Raw genomic sequence first — 24,849 nt, forward strand, 5'->3', positions numbered from 1 at the left:
ATCATGAACATGCCACAAGAAAACTAAAGGTGAACACATGTCAGCTGTCAGTGACTTCCTGCAGCAAGCATTTCCCTTTGAAGCAGATTTTCTTGAAATTAACTGTAATCAGTGGAAACCAATCAAACTAAAACCCCATGATGAATTTAGAGAAATGCTCAGCAGGAATGAAAAACGCTTTCACTGAAGCAAATCAGCTAAAATGATCATTTGGTTAACAGAAATTTTATATCCATACTGAAGCTTACAGAGTATGAATATGACCTACCTGTCGACCTGTGCAGCATCACAGCGCTGAATTCACCTCAATGGAAAAGCATCAGAACAGCCAGGAGGGTGTGTGTGTGTGTGTGTGAGAGTGTGTGTGTGTGCGTGTGTGTGTGTGTTCAGCACCGGGTATGACATCTTATCCTGATAATCCTCTAAAGGGATTGACAGCTATTCGCCTGGAAGGTAATAGATTACATATAAAGGGATTAGAGTAATATGACCACGAGTTACAGTAATTGGTATAACACAGCAAATGAAAGAGACAGAATGAGAAATAATAACACAAATAGGTGTCACTGGAGGAAATGGTCAGATACACTGATCTGTATCTGGACACACATCTGCAACTCATGGTCACACACTGGTCCTGTGGAAGATCCAGCTGAGGCCTCAGATCAGCTTCAGGTGGACTTTGGCACATTTCACTGTGGTTTGACGTTTGACTGACAGCTGTCGGTGGCTGTGACGTGCAGCTAACAGGGGTTCCAGTGATCTATCTGCCACAGCTCTGCTCAGAAACTTTTATTAAGACTTTATAAAAAGCTCCTGTATTGAAGCAGTAACTGTAATGCAACTAATGCACAAATTAGTTCAGCACTGAAAATACACTGAAAACATACTGTGAATCTTCAGGTTCACTTTTGTGTGTTTGTGAAACATCTGAACGACTGTTGGATGAAGCGATGTGAAATTTGGCACAGACATTCCCGTTTCCCTAAGGATGAACTTTTCAGCTGCCGCCATCATCAGGTGAAAAAACGCCTGCTAAACTATCAACGTTCTCATCAGCCTCAGCTGCACTTTGTGTTTAGTGCTAATTAGTAAATGACTGCATGTGTTACACCCCCCATTCATCTCCGCACACATGCTCTCTCTTTGGGCTCCGACACAATTGAACTCATGGATTGTCATGTAGTACTGCACCCCAAAACTGCCCACTCTGCCACCTAGTGGTGAGTGTGGTGCACAAAGCTTAATTGATAATTAGAAATAAACATAATATTGAAACACTAGACTCAAGAATGACTTACAAAATAATATTATCCTTACAGGTGCCACATATGCTAACTTGCTAAACTAACATAATTATGCCTGGTAAATGTAAACCTGTTAGCATTTTAGCACTCATTAGCATTCCTGATTGTGGCAATAAAGGAATCTCAGTGTGAGTCATTAAAATATTTATTTCAGGTAGTTAAACGTGAGCAAACTTAACATGTATAATTCAGTGTAATTCATTGTTTTTGTTCAGTGAGGACAAGAGCACAGAAAGACTGAATTTAATGGGTTTATATTTACCCGCCTGCCTCCCTTTGTCCCGTTACAAAAACTGTAAAAACTGAACAAGTCAAAGAAAGAACTTCGGCCTCAGTTGTCTTTAAATAAACTACATTCTGTCTCTAATGCTATGAGCGAACACATACGTCCAAAGCATCGATTTGATCATCTTTAATTTCTTTCAACACCATCTTTGTCAGGAGTCCTGAGACCAAAAACCTTTTTGGACTCTGATGTCTCAGAGTCTTAAAGAGAGGCTCCTGGTGGATGAAGGGTCTCAGAGTGAGGGTCCCAGTAGTCTGAGAGTACTAAAGCGAGGCTCCTGGATGGACACCGAGCTTTAAAAATTAAGTTCATCCTCGTTCACCTTTTTCCCTGGTGGTCCGTTAAACAAGTCAATCCCCTTCAGATCCATCATTAGTCACACTGAGGGCTCAGACAGTGGAAAGATGCTGTGCAGCAGGTGCGAGTGAGTGTAACTGTAGACTCTCACCCACAGGTTTGAATCCCGTTCTCCCTCCATGACAACATGTTGGTTCGGCGTTAATCTGCTTAATATATCGACTGACATTTAACACTCAGCGACACAAGCAGCGAGGTGGAGAAGGAAGATTAACATGGAGTGTTTCTTTCTGCTGTGTGTGATTACATGTTTGTCCCTGAAGACAAGCTGAAGGATGACGTGGTTCCTCTGTGGGTTGCTCAATGTTTGTTTGACAACATAAACATATTTCAAAGGCCCAAGATAAGGCGAGACCGATTGAATAAAACTAATACACAGTAAAAGTTAAGAGTCTACCTGGCAGCAGCACCGTCAGACTCATGTGAATGATTGCATGTTTAGCTGAGTCTGATGGGAATCAATCAATCAATCAATCAAACTTTATTTCTAAAGTGCCTTTTTAATCATCCAAAAAGGAGCACAAGGCGCTTAACACAGAAGAATAAAATCAACAATTAAATAAATAAAATAAGTGAAATAAATAAAAAGATTATTTTTTTTAAATGTCATTAGTCTTGCAGATATTTGGTCATAAACCAACGTATTAGATGTTTTGACCTGATGATGATGATAAAAACAAGTTATGAGAATTTATCATGAATCACCACAAATATCAACGTCATGGTGGCGCTCTGTAGGGTTCATCCTCTGGGGACCATGGATTTCACTGCAGTCAAGTGATGTTGAGATATTTCAGTCTGGACCACGGTGGTGGACCAGCCGACACCCTCTGCACCCCTTGTTCCGTTTTCTCATTACAGCCTCATGGAGCCGTTTGTGTGGCAGCTGACACTCACAGAAAGGTCAGCTTCTCGAGTTCGGAGGTTTCCATTGGAGAGATGATGATGATGATGATGATGATGGTGGTGGTGGTGGAGTGTGTGCTTACAAGCATGAATGAGGGAATGATGGGAGATTTAAAGCAATGACGTCATCTGAGCGAGTGTGTGTGTGTCTTAGTGCGTGTGTGTGTCCTTGGTCGACAACATATAAAATCGTCTGATTGGCTGAAGGGACGAAAGGGAACAAGAGAAATCTCTGTCCAACAGCCGAACGACCAGAAAACAACAGAAAGAGACAGACAGGACAGCACGGTGAGTTTCTTCATTATCTGTTTTTATGTTATCACTTTTTTTAATTTGTGCCTTGAACCTTATGTTCTTCATTCTGGATCTTTTTAAATAAAATATATCTATAACATCAAATAAATACATATTATTCAGGCTAATACTGCTATAATTACCAGTATAATTACTATTTTTATATATGCATGCTGTTGTCTACATTGTGTCTCTTTTTGATATGTTGTAAATTAATAATTAATAGTAAGTACATTATTATGCCCATCAAATTATTCAAAAAACACATTCGTATAAATATCAAACCAGGAACAAAATAAACAAGACAGTAATAGTGTACATAATGAAATATCAGATCTACAGACTTTATGTATTGTGCTCGTATTTGTAAAGCAATAATAATTGTGTTGAAATAATTTTATAGTAATAATTAAATAATAATAATAATAATAATAATAAATGTATTTTGCAGCTACAAAATAAAACAGAAGAATAGCAGACAGTTTCTTCTTACTCTGGTAGATTATGAATTTTCATTTTCATTATTTTAATCTATGAAAATACATCATATTTCTTTTTATTATAAGTGGTATTATTTATTGTATGGGTTTATTTGCATAATAATACGGATAATTTATGTCCAATAAAAACCATAAATGGGCTTTGGAAATACAAATTAAAAATAAATGAATTGAATTGAAATTACTCTGACTAATATGTATATTGCACTGATAAAAATGCCGTCATGCATGTGTCGCTGTCTCTGATTGGCCATCAGGGGAATGCGTCCTGTGTGGTTATTGGCGGTTGCCGTGGTGGTGGTGGGCGTGACCACCGAAGCTGTCTGTCAGTGCTTGGAGCATCCCAGCTGTCAGGAGGTCACCGCTGAGAACAACATGCTGGTAACACACACACACACACACACACACACACACACACACACTTATTCATTATTTACCAAAACAGCTTTTTCCCAGTGGGCAACATGACTTCTGTCCCCAGTTGAACATGCAGAAATAACCACAATACATGATATAACTCTGATGTGAAGAATAAAAGAAAACTACGGATGAGATTGGGGTGAGCCCACTATAAGAGTCAGGATGCTGTTAGCCTAGCTTAGCATAAAGACTAAAAGATACCCACAGTATCAACACCTGTGCAGCTCATGTTATCGTCTCATTTATTTAATACAGACAGAAAATAAAAATGTCGACTTTGGAAACAGCATCTCTGGCTATCACGCTGGTTGCTAAAAAACTCCGGCTTTTAAAGGCACACACACTGGACCTGGTCTGTTCCAGTCTTGCTCAGTTGGTGTTGACGGTCTACAGATAAAACCATATTGTGTGCGATATGTAAAGAGTCTAAGTCCAGTCACTGCCAGTCATTGTCATATAGATTTAATTAAACATGGTTTTATATTGACTGTGTGTCAGCGGCTAACTTCAACCAATCAGTCTCGCCGATCCAGTTTCCTCACAAGTGAACCACAGTCCGACCTGCCTCTCCATCCAGGATCTCAACCAAAGGCTGAATGCGTTCCCTGCTTTCGTCGACCACCAGAGCTTCAGTCGTTACTGACGAGTCATTTAGTAAACTAAGACAACTACTGAGATATGAGAGCGGTATTGATATTTTTAGCAAACTCCCTGAAACAAAAGGAAACGAGCCGAGCTATCACAATCACATGCCACACCCCTGTTTAAGATTGCACTTTGACCACTAGAGGGCAGAAAAGGCTGACATCCTATTAGCTATCGCTATAATATTGATTATAGCAGCTGAAAGAGGCTTTCATAGAGTTGATTAATTAGCTACAAGCCTCTCCACTCCACTCCATCTAAACATCCGTCTCTGTCCTCTCCTGCAGGAGTGTATCCAGCTCTGTTGCTCCGACCTTCCCGCTGAGACACCTGCCTTCCTGAGCGATGCCCACCTGCGACCTCTTCCTCAATCAGGCGCCAGGTCTCTTGCTCCCTCCTCTCTACCTTCCTCCTCCTCCTCTCCTCAGGCCAAGAGCTCCTACTCCATGGAGCATTTCCGCTGGGGGAAGCCTATTGGGCGAAAGCGCCGCCCGGTCACCTCCAACGGCGTGGAGGAGGACTCGGCCGAGGTTTTCCCCAGGGAGATGAGGAGACGAGAGCTTGCCAGCAAGATGAAAGCGACAGAGGACGAGGGGAAGGTGCCGGAGGTGGCAGAGGAGGAGCAGGAGCAGCCCCCGGCTGACGTCTACGAAAAGAAAGACGGCACGTACAAGATGAAGCACTTCCGCTGGAGCGGCCCGCCGGACAGGAAACGCCACAGCGGCTTCGTGAAGAGCAGGGACGAGCGCAGCCGGAGGCCGCTGCTCACGCTCCTCAGAAACATCGTCAACAAAGATGGACGGGAGCAGAAGTGAGAGCACAGAGGAAGGAGAAAGGAGAAGGAGACAGATGGACGAGAAGCTGATTGATTGGCCAATAAGGAAACAATACGTCACTGCAATCCAGAACGACCCGCATGAGCGTTTTCTGATCTGAGGTCTCCTCGAAAATGACATTAATTACGAATTAATAATTACTAATTTACATGCTGATGAGAAACACAATCACTGGCTGAATTATGTCATTTTTCATTATTATTAATTAATTGACTGATTTTGATCTCAAATAATTGTTTAGTCAATAAAATGTCAGTCTAAGTGAAAAATGTCCATTTTGGTTTGTTTGTTTTGCTCAGAAATCGACTTTTATCAAAACTGTTTTTCCGTCAGTTGATTGATGGATTGACTGATGGATAATTTCCTGGAGACGGTCTTGTTTTCTTGCCGCTGCTATCGTTAAGGTTTGATTAGCTTCAGGAAACTAAAACCACTTGTTTAAGGTTTGGAATGATTGTTTTCATGATTATACGTTTACTGTTGGGAGGATAAAGGATTTAACCAAACATCTCCTGTGTCAAAAATCACACAGTTTGTTGCATCTCTTCACCCACAACTTGAGCTTTTGCAGCACCGTGAAATGTTATTTGTCAGAATTGTTTCAGGTTTTTGAATAAATGATCGAACACAGTCTCGATTGGCTGTTTCAGCCGACAGACAATCAGACAATTCTCTTTGGACGGATTGAAGTCATACTTTGCAGGATTTGTCGGTAGCTCAAAGTCTGTGCGCTGTTATTGGCTGGGGGCTGCACACCCACCACCTTAACATACCTTTAACAGACACTTAAAAGACCAGTAGAAAGCTTTGTTCTCCTGCCCGTCTGTACCCCCACCCACAGGCATCAGAAAAGAGACACACAGAAAGACAAACTGAGGGAGACAATGAGAAACGACTGTTTTATACATTAATTTATGTTAATAATTTTATATGATTTTACAAACATAAAACATGAGACATGGTTTTCACTGTCTATCTATCTATCTATCTATCTATCTATCTATCTATCTATCTATCTATCTAGAAAACACATAAACTTTGAAGAGTTTGATTAATATCTCATATGTCTACAAATAGTTGGAGGACATTTGAGCCACTTGTTTATAGTTTTCCTTGCTAATTACATGATTATAGTATCAGAAATGAATTCCTAACATACAGACTGGTAATATATAAAGCTTTATAATTTTAAACAGGAGGAAACTGGAAATTCACTTGACTGAACTTGATATTAAGACTACGACCCTGCAGCTCGTGCCTCTGTGAGGCTACATTTAGCCATGGCAATGCTTTGATTTTAACGCTAACATTAGCATGCTAAGATGTTGTTCATAACGGATGGTGTGCAATATTAAAACAGACAGTAAATTTTGATCTGCAGTCCCGTGACAGATCACAATGACAATGCTAACATGCTGATGTGTAGCAGGCATGCTGTTTATCATGTTCTGCATTTAGTTTAGTGCCAACATGCTAACGTTTGACAATTAGCATGAAACACAAAGTGCAAGTGATGAATGTCATTAGTTTTCCAGATATTTGCTCATAAATCAAAGAGTTGAATGAATTGAAAATTCAGAAGATCATCAAAAATGGACACAAATGTTGTTTTACTATCATGTTCTTTATTGTTTCAACACACAGAGGATATCAGCGTTACTGCAAGCCATCAAAAAGTGATCTGAAGACAAAGAGAGAGAGAGACAGTGCAGCAGAGTGAAACCAGTCACTGAGTCCCAGTGAGCCAGGTCAGGACTGGGAACACTGGTCTCTCTTCAGAGTCTTTGACAGTGGAGTCTGGGAGCCCTGGGTGGCCTCACAGGTCACAGAGCCCACCTTCCTCCACGTGTCTGCAGGGAGCCTCAGGGTGCTGCTCCAGCTGTAGTGGCTGTCCCTCTGCAGCACCCCGGGGCTCCTGCTCTCCTCCCAGCTGCTGCTGCTGCTTCTGCTGCCGCCCACCTTCCAGGACAGAGACCAGTCTGAGGGGGAGCCCTTGTTGGCCAGACAGATGAACGTGGCCTTCCCCTGCTGCAGCTCCTCAATGGAGGGGGGCAGCACCGTCAGGGTGGGGACGATTCGACCCACTGCAGAAAGTGAGATTAATAAAGTTTATGTGAGGTAAACAAAACTCCATCCACCTGGTTGCAGCGGAGGAGGCTTCTTGTTCTGTTGGTGTTTCTTAGATTGCATGAAACTGGTCTTCAGTGTTTCACTTCCCTCTCTGAGCCCAGTAACCATAGCAACAGACAGGCATCACTGATGAACCTTGACAACAGTCAGGTTTCAGTGCTAAACATAAAAAGTTAAAAATGGCATCTGGTTCGTCTGTTGCATTCATGGTTGAACAGCAAACTACAAATTTTGAGTTCTGAAAGTTAAAAAAATATATTTCCTCAACTTTAAAATTTTTTTCACAGTATCTTTAAGATTTCATGTCTAAAATAAAAAAGATGGTGTGAGTTTGATTTGTTCAATAAAATAATTTTGTCAACTGCTGATTTAGGTACTCACGGTACTCACAACAGTGATGACTGAAGCTATTCTTGTGTGACAATGTGAAAAAAAATGTTTTTTTTGAGAAGTAAAACCGAGAAAACAAGGTTGGTCAAGCACACTTGGGCATAAAAATTAAAAGCTTTCAAGGAATCTTTTCAGCTGGAAAACACAACATTTAACTGAAGAATATTTTAATCTGAGGATTTAACGTCACGCATTCAAGAAGCACTGAAATTCTATTTTATTTCAGTGATCGACTAAAATATAGCAGTGATGTCTGCAGCTACGAAGTAGAAGAGAAACAGATTGAATATAAAGTTAGGGTTCTTACTTACAGTTAACTTCCAGTCTGGTTCCTCCACTGAACGCGTACCACAGTGATGCAAACTCACTGAGCCACAGTACAAAAACCCCTGCAGACCCAGATCTCAGACTGTGACACACAAGCTCAGGTCTTTCTCAAATGACACCTTCACCACAACTGACGACAATGCAAAAATGTTTACCACTGAAATTTGGCCACTTACAGATGAAGATTAGCACATTTCTAATCAATACTCTGATAGAGTGATTGATCCACTGATAAACAGCATCATCACAGTAATCCAAGGCCCTGAAGGAGTGAGTCAGAGCATTTCCATAGAGAGCCACTTTGCATCAGCAGCACCATGCTCCAGTGCTCTGGGAGAGTTTATAGTCCTGAGGGTTGAACACTGGATGACTGACAGCTGTCCTTCATGACAACAGAAGCCACAGAAATCCTCCTCATCAAAAACATGACTCTGATCTGGGTCCTCACCTGGACTCTCCTCTGCTGCTGCTTCACAGGTAAAGTCCAGAGGATCAGAGTCCTCTCCTCTATGAACGTCCGTCTGTCTGAAATGACGCCGCTTTATGTTTGTGTGTCTGTATCCTCAGAGTCCAGAGGCCAGGTCGCGGTGACTAAACCTGCAGCCATGAGCTCTGCTCTGGGAGGCTCCGTCACCATCAGCTGTAAAATCAGCCAGGATGTTTATACTTATGGAGGCTACCAGTATTTAGCCTGGTACCAACAGAGAGATGGAGAATCTCCAAAGCTGCTACTTTTTGATGCTATCAGGCCAATAACAGGGACTCCAGGTCGTTTCACTGGCAGTGGATCAAAATCTGACTTCACTCTGACCATCAGTGGAGTCCAGGCTGAAGATGCCGGAGTTTACTACTGTCAGAGTGCTCATGACAGCGGCAGCCGAAATATGTACACACAGTGAAAAAGCATCGTACAAAAACCTCCTTCAGTCAGACTAAACAGAGGCTGCAGCTGGAAGCTAGAGCAGAGACTGCACACACACACACACACACACACACACACACACACACACACACACACAAACATACACTTGGAGAGTCATCTAAACCCTAATTTTCTAACACTAACCCAAGTTTCAACCACTGACCTAAAATCATCTGTTGTTTCCCTGTTGCCAATGCAACTTTTATCTTCAGTTACACACACACACACACACACACACAAACACACAAACACGCACACACTCTTGTCAAATAAAAATAAAATAAGCAAATAGTAATAATTATTGGACCTATATTCATCCAGATTTATTTATTTATTTTAAGTTTATGGTTAATTAAAAATATTAGAATAAAAGAAGTCGACCTTCACAGCCTCTCTCCATCAGGACATACCACGTTAGGATTTGTCACCACTAACAAACACAATTTTATCCGCAAATGAGAGGATGAACCAAATGTTTTTATCAACCTCCAGAGTTTGAAAATGAAGTGCCAAAAAACTGCAGTTCCTTGAATGGCCACTGGAGGCTGGCTCGAAAAGCCAGTCAATCCTCATAGACCCCCATAGAAATAAACATGTTTACAGCCTGTGGGAAAAGATGGTTTTGGTCGCTGCAGCTAATTGGAGGTGACCCCACATGCCAATCCTTGAGTTTGTCTGATGGAAATATGACAGAGGACGAGGACGGTGAGGAAGTGATCCTGACAGAGTCGAGAGTTTTATTCTTTGACTACTCCGGTTTGAGCTGAATTCTTGAATTTGGACCCAACAGTTGTTGATAAAGTGCAAATATCTAAACTGAGCATAGTCATGCAAGCACAGGTGTACACACACACACATGCACACACACACACAAACAGAGATGAACATACACAAACTCTCCACACCTGCCTTTTGTTGTCATGTGGACCACATGTTTTTTTCTTGCTTTTTCTTTTGTTTTTCTTTGGTAGGCTAGCTGTAGAAGTAGAAACAACTGCTAGCTTAGCTCACTGCACCTGTTTGCCCAACGCTGCGTTTTTCACAGGGACTATTTCCTCAGTTGTGTGTCGGCTGTGTTCGGTGGATCGTCCATTCACCTCCACTGAGTTGGACACAAATAATTGAAAAGCTTTATCTTTGCTTTGAGTGCCACACATGGAATTTCGTTCACCTGCATTGCACTGGAATGGAGGCAGAAATCTCAGGGTCACATGGCTCAAAACATGTTAAATCAAAACTGTGTCAGAATCAATGGAAACAGGAACACACATAAAAATGGGGAAAACAAGGCTCACTTTAATGGACTGGTGGTTTCCAGTCTAATCAAGCTCTTACTGCAGTTAAACTAAGTCCAGAAGCTCATTTCTCTTGAAAAGTGCTTTTAGGCAGGTGAGTAGGAGACCTTGACTTTTATGGTGAAAAAGAAACACACAGCCTGGTTAAAGCGCTCGGGGAGCTGGCCAGGGAGCCTGTGGAGCCCCCTAGAGTCCGGAAACTGCAGAGCAGCACACAGGGCATCACACTGGAAAGACGAAGCATAGCAAGTCCCGCTCAAATCCCCGCGTCTGCTGAGTGTGAGACAGGATTTTGTGCAATAAATCTCACAGCCAGCCTTCAGGTTGCACAAAGAGAGCCTGTCTTCACTTCTGTTTGTGGATCTAAGCAGACCCCTTCAAACAAATTTGGTCCAGTGCTGCTAATAGGAACCATCTGCCATATACCATTGCTTTTTGTCAGTATATATTGCTGTTCCATGGTTTTGATTAATGAAAAATGTCTATGCACCTGTCTAGTTCACCTGTTTACCTTGTAAACCACACAGCTACAATGTACATGGAGGCAGAGTTAGGAGTGGTAGCTGCACTGGAGCCCAGTAGAAAGTCAGGATTTCAGACTCTCATGCATGCAGCAGTGCATGTTACAGTGTTTTTTTAAATGACATTCAGTGACACCATTAAAGATGAAGATGGTTGCATGTCCATGTGCAGTTGGAAGGTAACGATTTGAACGCTGCAGATTCACTAATTTATCATGTATTTTCTCAATTATTATATCCAACTCAGCATTTATTTGTATAGTTTTGTATTTTTCCCTGTGCCTCCTCCCAGTTATGTCCAATAAATATTTGTCATGAAAAACTCCCCATTGGATTCTTATTGTCTTTATCACTAGCCAGTAATGTGTCATCTTTGTAAAAATGTCATTATAAATAGACAGTAGTAGTTAACGTTCACATGACAGCCTGCTATTACTTGATCCACACGCAGCTCTTGTTTAATCCTGACTGGTTCACAGACTTTATAAGTACAGTTATATGAAGTAAGTTTGGTCTTTTTTTAACTTTGCATGGTCGTCTCACATAATCACGTGTCCTGTGGAAATAAAAATGCATTTTCTGAGTGTTTCAGTGGTCTAAAGGTGATGAATTTAACTTAGAGAACGAACACAAGCTGAATAGTCTCTTTAGTTCATGCAGTTTTTGTCCACTAGGGGTCACCGTCAGACTGAGCCATGAGCAGAGCTTTTTCTATCAGCGAACGTGCAACACCCAGAAGGAGAAAACCCCTCTGATAAACCAGGTCGTGAACAAAGAGCAGCTCGTGAACTCAAGTAATACTCTACATTTACATGTAAGTTGCTCCCTCACAGTGAAGGTCAGGACTGGGAACACTGGTCTCTCCTCAGTGTCTTTGACAGTGGAGTCTGGGAGCCCTGGGTGGCCTCACAGGTCACAGAGCCCACCTTGCCCCCCTGGTCTGCAGGGAGCCTCAGGGTGGTGCTCCAGCCTTCTGCAGCACCCCAGCTCGCCTCCCAGCTGCTGCTGCTCCACCCACCAGGACAGAATCCAGTCTGAGGGGAAGCCCCTGTTGAGCTGGAGGGGAGCAGCACCGTCAGGGTGGGACGTACATCACCTAGGAGACTGCAGTCAGCTTAGAGGACAGGGACCACACAGCTGTCAAACACTTGGACCTGTTTCCTGTGTGAGGGTTGATTTTCATCCTTTAAAGAGTTTCTGTCAGGTGTTTTTTCTGCTCCACCAGTCACTCACTCACACATTGTTTCACTTCCCTTTAAGAAACCTCTCATGCACATCAGCACCGAGAGAATCATCACACCTGAAATATATCAGACTGCACTGGAAGTAAAATATCAAAATCATCCAAAAGCTTGACTTTACCTTCACTTTCACGTTAAATGGAAACAAAAACAGGTCCACAAAATAAACTGACAACAATCAGACGCTCACTTAAGATGCTCTGAGTTCGCCTCCATGAATAAAGGTGGAAAATAAAATAAAAACAAACATCCAAAAACGTCATTTAAAGCTTAATTTACAATGTTCAATTCAATTTGTGTAGAAATCAGTCCAACAGTGATGCTAACGTACTGAGCTGCCGTACAAAAACTTCTAACTGTAGAGAGACGCTGCTCAGGCATCCATCACACACACACACACACACACGCACACACACACACACACACACGCACACACACACGCACACACACACGCACACACACACACACACACACACACACACAAACAGAGATGAACATACACAAGCTCTCACATGCACCATTATCAATTTTGAGGAAAATCTCAAGTTTTCGGATCATTCCCAGGAACCGGTCGAGCCCTTCTTACATATGAATCATCAAAATTAGACTTGATTGATAACAGCAGTTAAAAGTGAAGAGTGTTGAAGGATATTTGATCAATTGTAAGAGGATTAAAAATAATCGAGCAATCAGTTTTTCTCTTACTGTGACTCCTGATCTCATGTTCTTTAACGGCAAAGCTGAGACATGATGCAGAAATAAAATCTCATGGCAACTGCTGGTTTAGTGAATTTTTTATTATTTTGAAATCTTGAAACGATTAACATTAAAACAAGCGTACAAGAGAGTAAGAAAGAGAGAGAGTGTTACAGAGTGCAGACTGTGAGCAGTAGCAGAGTAAAACCAGTCACCGAGTCCCAGTGAGGCAGGTCAGGACTGGGAACACTGGTTTCTCCTCAGTGTCTTTAACAGTGGAGTCTGGGAGCCCTGGGTGGCCTCACAGGTCACAGAGCCCACCTTCCCCCACGTGTCTGCAGGGAGCCTCAGGGTGCTGCTCCAGGTGTAGTGGCCGTCCCTCTGCAGCACCCCGGGGCTCCTGCTCTCCTCCCAGCTGCTGCTGCTGCTGCTTCTGCTGCTGTCGTCCACCTTCCAGGACAGAGTCCAGTCTGAGGGGGAGCCCTTGTCCCCTGCTGCAGCTCCTCACTGGAGGGGGGCAGCACCGTCAGGGTGGGGACGATTCGACCCACTGCAGAAAGTGAGATTAATAAAGTTTATGTGAGGTAAACAAAAGTCGATCCACCTGGTTGCAGCGGAGGAGGCTTCTTGTTCTGTTGGTCTTCAGTGTTTCGCTTCCCTCCCTGAGCCCAGTAACCATAGCAACAGACAGGCATCACTGCCGAACCATGAAAACGGTCAAGACAAAAAGTTCAAAACGGCATCGTGTTCTTCTGTTAGTGTTCAAACAAAAACTACAAATTTAGAGTTTTGAACATGAAAGAAGCTCAGGTTTACGTTGTTTTACAGCATCTTTAACAACTCGAGGGTGTGACTTTGATTTGTTCTTTAAAATCAACACTTTTAACTGCTGATCTGGTACAGCGTTCGAAGTTATTCCTGTGTGACCTAAAATGCATGAAACATTTAAATCTTTCAGACGTATAAAAGACAGCTGGCCAGGTGTGCTGCTGCTGAAACTAAAAATTATTTTTTGTCTGAAACGGTTGAAATTTAAACTCCAGTTGAAACGTGATGTTTAACTGAAGGACAGTTTAGTCTGAGAACATAATTTCATGCATTCAAGAAGAACTAGAATTATGTTTAATTCCAATGATCAGTTTAAATATGGCAGAAATATCTACAGCTATAAAATAAAACAAACAAACAAAATATCTAGATTTGTTTTTTAAAGAAGTTAAATGTACTTACAGTTAACATCCAGTCTGGTTCCTCCACCAAACGTGTACCACAGTGATGCAAACTCACTGAGCCACAGTACAAAAACCTCTGACTGCAGACAGACACAGATCTCTGACTGTGACAGTGATGAGGTTAAGAGTGGAACTATCAGAATGCTTCAGAACGTTAGAACGTCAGCCTTAAAAACGACACTTTGACTCATGATAAACTTAAAGAAAGTGACTTTGTTGAAATGTCAGAGCAACATTGATGAAGGCAACATTTCAGAGAATTTACACAACTGACGACACTGGGAGAATTTTTTCCCACTGAAATTTGGCCACGTACAGATGAAGATTAGCACATTTCTAATCAATACTCTGATAGAGTGATTGATCCACTGATCAGCAGCATCATCACAGTAATCCAAGTCCCTGTAGGAGTGAGTCAGAGCATTTCCATAGAGAGCCACTTTGCATCAGCAGCACCATGCTCCAGTGCTCTGGGAGAGTTTATAGTCCTGAGGGTTGAACACTGGATGACTGACAGCTGTCCTTCATGACAACAGAAGCCACAGAAATCCTCCTCATCAAAAACATGACTCTGATCTGGGTCCTCACCTGGACTCTCCTCTGCTGCTGCTTCACAGGTAAAGTCCAGAGGATCAGAGTCCTCTCCTCTATGAACGTCCGTCTGTCTGAAATGAAGCCCAAAAAACCGTGACGCCGCTTTATGTTTGTGTGTCTGTATCCTCAGAGTCCAGCGGTCAGTTCACAGTGACTCAGTCTGGAGCAGTGAGGTCTGCTGCGGGAGACTCCGTCACCATCACATGTAAAACCAGTTACAGTGTTTTTGTTTGGGATAATCTCCGTTTAACCTGGTACCAACAGAGAGATGGAGAGGCTCCGAAAATGATCATTCACAGCGGCACCACTCGAGCTTCAGGGCTTCCAGGTCGCTTTATAGCCAGTGGATCGAGGACTGACTTCAGTCTGACCATCAGTGGAGTCCAGGCTGAAGATGCCGGAGTTTACCACTGTGAGGGTGCGCAGTATTACTTCGGTCAGTATGTGTATACACCGTGAAAAATCATCGTACAAAAACCTCCTTCAGTCAGACCGAACAGAAACTGAACTGACATCTGCAGCTGGAAGCTACAACAGAGATGATACACTTCACTGAAAACACACACACACACACACACACACAAACACATGCAAAAAGATCAGTTTTATTTATCAAGAGATGATCATATCTTTGTGATTAATAACACACAATAACATGTTTTTATTGATTCAAAAGATGATGAACTACTTCATTCATTTTGTAAAGCATCTTTTAAACAGTGTTTTACAGCAAAGAAGTCACATGCACCAAGTGCTTCACATGAAAAAGCCAGGATGAAAATAAAAACAGGGGTAGAAAATTAATGTCATGTAAGATCGAGAATGAACCCACTTCATCATAATAGTAAAAATAAGATAGCAGAAGGATGGAAATAGAATAAAGAGACTGAATAACAACCAAAATAATCAGAAAATAAAACCCAGAAGAACAAGAAATAGAATAAAGTTAAATAAAGTCCATAGAGTGCATCAAATCAAGTAAAATACAACATAAAATACAACATAAAATAAGAATAAGTGCAGCAGTGCGTATGTGCAAGGCAAAGAGCAAAAGTGTCAGGCTCAAGTTTTTAGCTTTGTTTTGAAAATATTCAGCAGATGCTTCCCTGATACCTGTCAGCAGGTGTGTTTCACTTCCTTTAGAGCCAACAGAGCGCAGGCTGGAATAGTTTCTCACTCTTTGCTGGATTCCTTCTGATCAAACTGTAAAACTGAAGCAGAGCATTAGACCAGGAAGAGTTTTACATAAGTACATTCTCACAGTGCTGTACACTGTTCTACTACCACTGTACTCCCAGTACGATCGAATATTTCCTTCCAAGCGTCCACAGGAGATCAGCAGCTCTGGCACAATAAACAATATTTTGTGGTGGTGAACATTCAAACTTGCCTGAACAAACAATAAACCAAAGCAAATCCGTAAAGTATTGCAGACGATGAGTGAAACTGATTCACAATTCACAATTCAACAGTTTATATTCGATAATATTAACCTTGCAAATACGTTGCAGACAAAATACAATATTCGTGCAGTGGATACTGTTTTTAATCCAAACTTCATCAAGGAAAGAAAAGTGATGAACTGCATCTGTGTCCCAGCCACCGGTTTGGGAAACAGAAGCTTTTTCCACAGTTGTCCACAAGGGGGTGATGAATTATCCCAAATGTGTCTGCATGACAGCGTTCTGTGGACCATCCAGCTGTTGTTGTTTTAAAAAACTTTATCTTTGCTGTGAGCAGGAGAAGTGAAAGCATTGTTTTGGTGGAGGCAGAAATCTCCCGGACAGACGTCTGAAAACCTGGACGATGCTGTGTGTATGAGGCAGAAAGTGGTCTGCTGCTGTATTTTGTTGTTATTTACTTAATGGATTTATGAGGGTAATGTTTGTCAGCATAAAGATACACCAAGCAAGCAGAAATACCATGACTGCAAATGTGAGAAAATGTATTTAAGGAGTAAAATTGAGTTCTATGTGTAGAAATACCCCTCACACAAGTGAAAAGAAATATTCTGATCCTACAGAGGAAACAGTGTTTAGACTTTTGACATCTATATTTCTGAGGGTAGATTAAAAAGACGGTGACACAGAAACATCTGAAAATGTTAATAATAAAACTTGAACAATAAAGTAGGAAATGCATCCTACAATGCATCAAACATCTGCTCACAGTAACAGCAGAGTGAAATGATCTTATATGACGATGATCCCCGATTCTATATGCAAAACCTTCTTTAAGATCACAGTGTCTTCAGTGAAGAAAGCAACTCTCCCATCTTCTCTCTCATCTGATTTTCCCTGTTTGCAAATATTATTTGCTGTCCTCGTCTCTGATTGGATGAATATGTGCCGTCTCAGTAAACATCGTTATAAGGACTGATTTACTGCTATGGAACATTTTATCTCACACTCTTTCTTGCTTTGTCAAATGTATTTAAAGAACAACAAAAAATGTAAAAACGTTGTCATAAACTGAATAAACTTGCTGTACTTGCTTTGACCATTCTGCCGTTGCCCATTGTGTCGTGAAACATCTAAATGGTGAAAACACTGAGGAGGAAGCAGCGTGATATGCTGAGGACAGCTACAGTTCACTGACTCTGTGTGTTTGCATATGTGTCCTGCCTGTCTGCTCCCAGCCGTTAAGAGGCCAGTGTTGATCAGTGGCTGTGAAGGCAGCACAATGACGAGCTCACTGGTTCTCCTGCTGGCCACCCTGGGGCTCCTGGTTCAGGGTGAGACTCTCTTCTGAAAACTTGGCTTCAGGATGCAACCAGCTTCACCACAATCATGTTCTGCTGTGATGGAGAAACATTGAAACAAGCAGCATTTACCTCCTTCCATCTATTCTCCATGTTAAAGAAATGATGTTCTTTTGTTCTGATGGTGATCATCTCCCTCCAGGCTGGATTTGTCTCAATAACCCTTCTCGTCTCTCTCATGATTTCAAGGTTCATCAGGACGAATCACCCTGACCCAGTCTCCTGAATCTCAGTCTGTTGCTCCAGGACAGACTGTCTCCATCAGATGTAAAACCAGTTCAGGTGTTAGTAACTGCCTCCACTGGTTCCTTCAGAAACCTGGAGAAGCTCCTGAACTCCTGATTTATGAAATTACAAGCCGTCAGCTTGGAGTTGCAGGTCGTTTCAGGGGAAGTGGATCTGGGACTGACTTCACTCTGACCATCAGTGGAGTTCAGGCTGAAGATTCAGGAGTTTACTACTGTCAGCAGAGTAACAGCCTCCCGTTCACACAGTGATGCAACGTCGTACAAAAACTTCCCTCAGCTGGAGAGGAACTGATCTGAATCAACAGCTGCTCTCAAACGAAAACTAAACGTTTTACTAAAAATAAATAGTTCATAATAATCTACTTTGAATATTTGAACACTAAAAATACTGGACATAAAACAACATTTAGTTTTAATGTATTCATTCAAAAAGGGTTTGAAACATCTTGCTGCACATTAAAGCAGCAGGATGATACTGATGATACTGTTGAAGCATGATTACACTTCTTTGATAAGTTTATTTCCTGGAGTATAATGACATGGGGACACAAAATAAATATTAGTTTTATCTCTTTCTATATATAATCTCAAATATTTCTTGATAAAATTATAAAATGTTATGTCAGTAACATTTTATTAATTTTTTTAATTTGTATATTTTTTATTCCAACAAGAATGCATTTCATGATTGGGACCAAAATGATTTATGAAGTGTGTAATCCAGTGACACTTTCAGTCTTTTTCCATCTTTCATTTGTCTTTGTGTTTGTGGATCTTCAGCAGAAGCAGGATGTAAATAGTTTCAGGGATCAATTTAAGATCCCGATCATTTGGTTTCTCTTTTTGCTGACGATATACTGCTATTCATTTCAGATTTAGAAAATATTTTTCATGCTTTTGTAATTTTACTTGAAGGACAGTGCAGATACACCTAAAGCAATTACAATATGGCAGTTCTCATCATTAAGACACTTCAGTAATAACAGTTTTAGAGAGTTTCTAAACTCCTTTGATAGTCAGTGTATATGGATACACATTACGTGATTTGACACATAATCTGCAAAATCCTTAAAAAAGGAGAAGATACTTTTTTGACCACTCACTTTTTTGTAATGAACAGCGTCACTGCAACTATTAAGAGCACATTTCTGAAAACGCTCTGACAAATACAAAACAAGTGATTTGAAGAACACATCTTTATTGTCTGCAAACACTGAACGTAGCACAATCGGCTAAATACTTTTACTGATACTACTTGTCAAATAACAGACAGAGACAGGAAGCAGAGCAGAGTAAAACCAGCAGTAGAGCCTCTGTGAGTCAGGTCAGGACTGGGAACACCGGTCTCTCCTCAGCGTCTCTGAGAGAGGAGTCTGGGAGCCCTGGGTGGCCTCGCAGGTCACAGAGCCCACCTTCCCCCACTGGTCTGCAGGGAGCCTCAGGGTGCTGCTCCAGCTGTAGTGGCCGTCCCTCTGCAGCACCCCGGGGCTCCTGCTCTCCTCCCAGCTGCTGCTGCTGCTGTTGCTGCTGCTGCCGTCCACCTTCCAGGACAGAGTCCAGTCTGAGGGGAAGCCCGTGTTGGCCAGACACATGAGCGTGGCCTTCCCCTGCCGCAGCTCCTCACTGGAGGGGGGCAGCACCGTCAGGGTGGGACGGACGTCACCTAGGAGACACGGGGACCACACGGCTGTCAATCAAACACCAGACACCTGAACACCTTTACTGTGTGAGAGTTTCTGTCAGGTGGTTTTTCTGCTCCACCAGTCACTCACTCACACATTGTTTCACTTCCCTTTAAGAAACCTCTCATGCACATCAGCACAGAAAGAGTCCTCATATGACCTGAAATATATCAAACTGCACGAGAAATAAAACAATCTGATTGACATTTTAAAACACAAAAACCTCTTTTAGACTTTTTGAAGAAAACAGGAAAATACAGTTTGAAGATATTTTCAGTCGTCTGTGATTTCATTCAGAGTCCTGATACATTTATACAAAAACATTTACTGTGGAAACTCTCAGAAGTTGATGAGATCCAACGATATTATCAGCCAAAAATAAGCCAGGACCATCAGAGAGCTGTCAACATTATTTCAAAAAGACATTTTGAGCCGTTTGAGCCGATCATTAGAGATTTAAAGGCATTTTGAACATTTTCATCTTCATTCAAAATGATTTTTACTCAAATTCAAAAAATGAGAATCAAAGAGCAAATTTACACACGTGTGAAAAGTACGAGTGTTGTCGCTTCATCGTTCCGACACTTCAAACGGTTCACATTTCACAAATGAAATGAAACGTTTCAAGAGAAGTTGAGCGAAGCTGCTTTGAGTTCAGCTTCAAGGTGAAACAGGAGAAACGGACAATAAAACTGAGTCTTTAAAGTGATTTTGATCCGTCCGATCAAAAGTTCAAGTTACTGCAAATGTTCAGACACATGAATTCAAACATTTACTGATGAATCAATATTTAATGTTTGAGCAGAAACTTACTTCCAAGTTCCAGTCTGGTTCCTCCACCGAACGTGTACCACAGTGATACAAACTGACTGAGTCGTCGTACAAAAACCTCTCACTGCAGAGAGACACAGCTCTCTGACTGTGAACACAACAAACTCAACATGAGCACTTCCAGCTGTTGAAAGAATGAACTATTTCATCTTGTATTGATCAAACTGTGACACGACTGATCAGAATTCATCTCATGTTTTTATTTTTACATTTTTCTAAAAGTCACATTTAATTTGTTCTCGCATTAAATTAAAACAAAACATCCTGAGAGAAAATGACTCCAGAGTCCTCACTGACTGTTTATCAATGCTCTGATAGTGATTGATCCACTGATAAACAGCATCATCACAGTAATCCAAGTCCCTGTAGGAGTGAGTCGGAGCATTTCCATAGAGAGCCACTTTGCATCAGCAGCACCATGCTCCAGTGCTCTGGGAGAGTTTATAGTCCTGAGGGTTGAACACTGGATGACTGACAGCTGTCCTTCATGACAACAGAAGCCACAGAAATCCTCCTCATCAAAAACATGACTCTGATCTGGGTCCTCACCTGGACTCTCCTCTGCTGCTGCTTCACAGGTAAAGTCCAGAGGATCAGAGTCCTCTCCTCTATGAACGTCCGTCTGTCTGAAATGAAGCCGACAAAACCGTGACGTGTGTCTGTATCCTCAGAGTCCAGCGGTCAGTTCACAGTGACTCAGCCTGGAGCAGTGAGGTCTGCTGTGGGAGACTCCGTCACCATCAAGTGTAAGACCAGTCCAAAGGTTTATGCTGGGAAGTCTTTACACTGGTACCAACAGAAAGATGGAGAAACTCCTACTGTGCTAATTCGCTATACCAATGAGAGAATCTCAGGGCTTCCAGGTCGTTTTAGAGGCTTTGGATCAAACACTGACTTCACTCTGACCATCAGTGGAGTCCAGGCTGAAGATGCAGCAGTTTACTACTGTCAGAGTATTCAATACATCAACACTCAGAGGTTGTTGACACAGTGAAAAAAAGTCGTACAAAAACCTCCCTCAGTCAGACTGAACAGAAACTGAACTGACTGCTGCAGCTGGAAGCTACAACAGAGACTGATACACTTCACTGAGGACACACACACACACACACACACACACACACACACCATTAGTTGAAAATATAACACACTTCATCGTCTCTTGCTGTGATAATACATTGACTTTCATAGAAGAAGCAGTTGTTAAGATTTATATGGATCAACTGGCAGAAGTGGAATTTAATATTAACAATAATGTTTCAATATGAGTACAATCACCTGAAATAAGAACCATAACAAATGTGTTTTTGTTGTCTTATATTGAGCTCTTTATACATCCAGAGGGAGCGGATCCTCTTCCATGAAAACCGCTATGTTGCACAGCCACATTTCTACAGTGGCCCGGAACGGACAAAACAGACACTGGCTCTCACCTTTCACGTTTGTCCCAAGTTTCACAGCCACCGTCAGGATTCATACACGCTTGCAAATAAAAGGGTGAGACAAGAGGCATTCAGCTGGTTGCAATCTGAAACATCATCATTGGATGCCACAAAGTCCTTCACACTGGACCTTTAGCACAACGTTTACAAGACATTAATGTCCTTATGTCCTCTGTTGGCATTTTTCATTCTTCCCTCAGCTGCATAGAGCGGTACAGGCATCTGTATTTCCAGCATGTGAGCACATTTTCAATACCATCAAATCTGATTGTAACTGAAATCAAACATCACAATCTCATTAGATTCCCGTCTGTAGACAACAATCGTAATCATAGAATTAAAGCATGTTTCCTGGCTGCTCTCACTTCCTATTAAATGTACAGAGAAGTCTGATGCACACTTTGGAAACCAGGCACACAACCATCATGAGGGAGAGGGGGTTCAGTCCCCTCCTCCCCTGTCCTTCCTGTACTTTAGCTTCACAGTTAAAATAATCCACGACACCTGAGTGAACTGCTGATCTGCTGAGGAAGATCAGAATTTGATCAACAGCTCCAGAACAGACACTAAATGGACCTTGTGGTGAAACAGTTTTGATTGTCAAACATCAACTTTCAGTCTCAACTTCTCAGTCAACATGGATGAGAAGTTGTTAAAGTGCAGCATGAAGACCTTGAGAAAACTCACATTACTGCTCACAGCTGTTACTACATGAACTTGAGACCAAGAAATCTGTCCAACTGGAACTGATGAAGACTCACTGCTCACACATCCAAGACCTTCCACGAGCCTGTCTGAGATGCTCATCCTCAGGATCCTCTCATGCTTCATCACTACTGAACTAACCTCTAAATGACAAACACCTAAACATGTTCGACCTGCATTCATTCATCACTCATCATTGTAAAAAATAAATATCCTCTACCTGTGAATGTGTAAATAAGTGGGTCAGTGCTCTCAGCAGTGAGGAGGAAACATCATGACATGTTGAGGACAGCTACAGTTCTTGGTCTGATCATGACAGACAGTCCACTGTCATCGACATATCATCTGATCCAATTCCTGTTTAATTTTCCGATTTGGAATCTGGGCTGTGGTGACAGTATTGTGGTAAAAGTCCAGCCACAAAGCTGCTGTTTGCACATTTGTTGGCTTCGTTAACCAGAACCAGAACCAGCGATGGGTGGGTGAAGCCTGATGGAGCTTTGTGGCTTCAGACAAAACAGCACAGTGACATCTGGTGGTTTGGAAAACTTACTGCAGCCCGTGAAGAAAGAGGCCGAAGCACCGCAACAGTCCACGCCACAGCACAAAATCCTGGACCCTGTACATAAGCATTCTCTGTGGTCAGGCTTATGTCCCCCCCAGATCGCCATCACGATAATAACAGTCAACAGTTTAACTGTGTCCAGGAAGCCTGTGTGTTATTATTACACACGTATTACTTTTGTTCAGTAGTATTAAATGTAGATGCCACTGTGCAATATGGTAAAATAACTCATAAATGCGCTGTCCAAAAAGCCAAACTATAAAATATTTTTGCCGACAGGAATCCGTAATGTACCAGTTTGTTGATTTTTTGTGTGTTTTAACTTCACTTAGAATTATGCGACATTTCATATGAGCCTGAGGTATATGATCAGATCAATCAAATGTCAAATATATGTCAGATTAATCATGATCAGGGGTTAACTGGTGTTTTAATGCTGACCACTCTTAGTTGTGGTATTTGAGGCCACGCAGGACCACGGAGGGTCAGATCAGGAAAAGGGAAACCAGAGGTGGTAATGTTTATAGAGGGGCTAGTAGATAAAGTAAAGAAGTAAACCTCCTATGAAGGTAGATACAGGTTGTCGCAAAGGAAAACATGGCTGAGTGGGACAATGCCCAGAACATGATCTGGTCTTTGAGAGAAGAAAGATGTGGGTCGAGTAAGACAACACGGCATGCTATATGTTGTGTTGTCTGTATGTTAAGGGCAGAGTCTTCTGATCTGACCCTGAAGCTCTCTCAGATGGCCGGCATCTGATCTGATGCCGATACTGCTGTATCAGCTGAGTCCTTCCTTCATCATCATCATCATCATCACACCACTGCTCAGCAGAACCCGGCTGATTAACATCAAGTCTCAACATGATCAGATAGTAGAATGAGTTTTATTCAGGTGACAAACTTTTTCTGGTGTCATTCGTCTTCTCTTCTTGTCCCACTGATGTGCAAAGAACATTTATATGATGGGGGGCAGCCGTGGCGAAGCGGCTTGTGACCGGAGGGTCGGCGGTTCGATTCCCCCCACCGGACTGGCAGAGAAATTTGGGTGTGAAGGAGTATCCCCTCCCCCCTTCATCAGCTCTTAACCCCCCCATATGCTCCCCGGGCGCCTGATGCGGCAGCCCACTGCTCCTGTGTGTTCACTGCATGTGCATGTGTGTGTTTACAGTGATGGGTGAAATGCAGAGAACAATTTCCCAGTCCTAATGATGTGATATAATAATGATAATGTCCTGATGGACCCTGAAAGCACACTGCAATGTGACACCAGAAAGACTTTCCTAACAGAGCTGGATGAAGATGGCATGCTAACATATGCTAGCATGCTAACACATGCTAATATGCAGTATATTCATGACTCCATGGCTGCTACATTTAAGTTATGCGTGTGTAAATACATCAATAATTATAAATCAATAATATAGCATAAGTTATTCTGAAATGGGCCATTCTGCTTACATAATGAATATTTCGATGAGCACTTTTATACTTTTACTGACGTAAAATGTTGAATACAGGACTTGTAAGAGTTTTTCTACATTGTGGTAGTGTTTCTTTTAACTGAAGTAAAAGATCTTCCAACACTACAGTATGTATGCATTAATATTTCTGTCTTGTTTCTACACTGTAAAACTTTTCACTGTGAATTTACAGTAATTTACTGGCAGCAGCTTCGCCAGTAAATTACTGTATTTTTTACAGTACCTTGCTGTAT

At 41.9% G+C, this 24,849-nt stretch overlaps 1 protein-coding gene, 1 pseudogene and 4 gene segments (V, D, J or C); 3 read left to right on the plus strand and 3 right to left on the minus strand.

Moving 5' to 3' along the window:
• Positions 1–3,904: 3,904 nt before the first annotated feature.
• Positions 3,905–5,530, plus strand: LOC121619589 (pro-opiomelanocortin-like). The gene is made up of 2 exons (XM_041955402.1): positions 3,905–4,031; positions 5,003–5,530. Exons 1-2 carry the CDS (start codon positions 3,912–3,914, stop codon positions 5,528–5,530), a joined length of 648 nt encoding a protein of 215 aa, XP_041811336.1. The 5' UTR covers positions 3,905–3,911.
• A 1,650-nt stretch (positions 5,531–7,180) lies between these two features.
• On the minus strand, positions 7,181–8,643 carry LOC121619986. The segment is given in 3 exon segments: positions 7,181–7,635; positions 8,383–8,460; positions 8,628–8,643. Coding segments are annotated over 3 exon segments (429 nt in total).
• Positions 8,644–8,823: 180 nt separating this feature from the next.
• Positions 8,824–9,297, plus strand: LOC121619989. The segment is given in 2 exon segments: positions 8,824–8,875; positions 8,966–9,297. Coding segments are annotated over 2 exon segments (384 nt in total).
• Positions 9,298–13,164: 3,867 nt separating this feature from the next.
• On the minus strand, positions 13,165–13,768 carry LOC121619991 (annotated as a pseudogene).
• Positions 13,769–17,578: 3,810 nt separating this feature from the next.
• On the plus strand, positions 17,579–18,283 carry LOC121620052. The segment is given in 2 exon segments: positions 17,579–17,633; positions 17,850–18,283. Coding segments are annotated over 2 exon segments (360 nt in total).
• Positions 18,284–19,097: 814 nt separating this feature from the next.
• LOC121619992 lies at positions 19,098–21,898 on the minus strand. The segment is given in 3 exon segments: positions 19,098–19,571; positions 20,404–20,459; positions 21,855–21,898. Coding segments are annotated over 3 exon segments (438 nt in total).
• Between the last annotated feature and the right edge of the window lie 2,951 nt (positions 21,899–24,849).

The sequence above is a fragment of the Chelmon rostratus genome, chromosome 16 (genome assembly GCF_017976325.1).
Source record: "Chelmon rostratus isolate fCheRos1 chromosome 16, fCheRos1.pri, whole genome shotgun sequence".
NCBI lineage: Eukaryota > Metazoa > Chordata > Actinopteri > Chaetodontiformes > Chaetodontidae > Chelmon > Chelmon rostratus.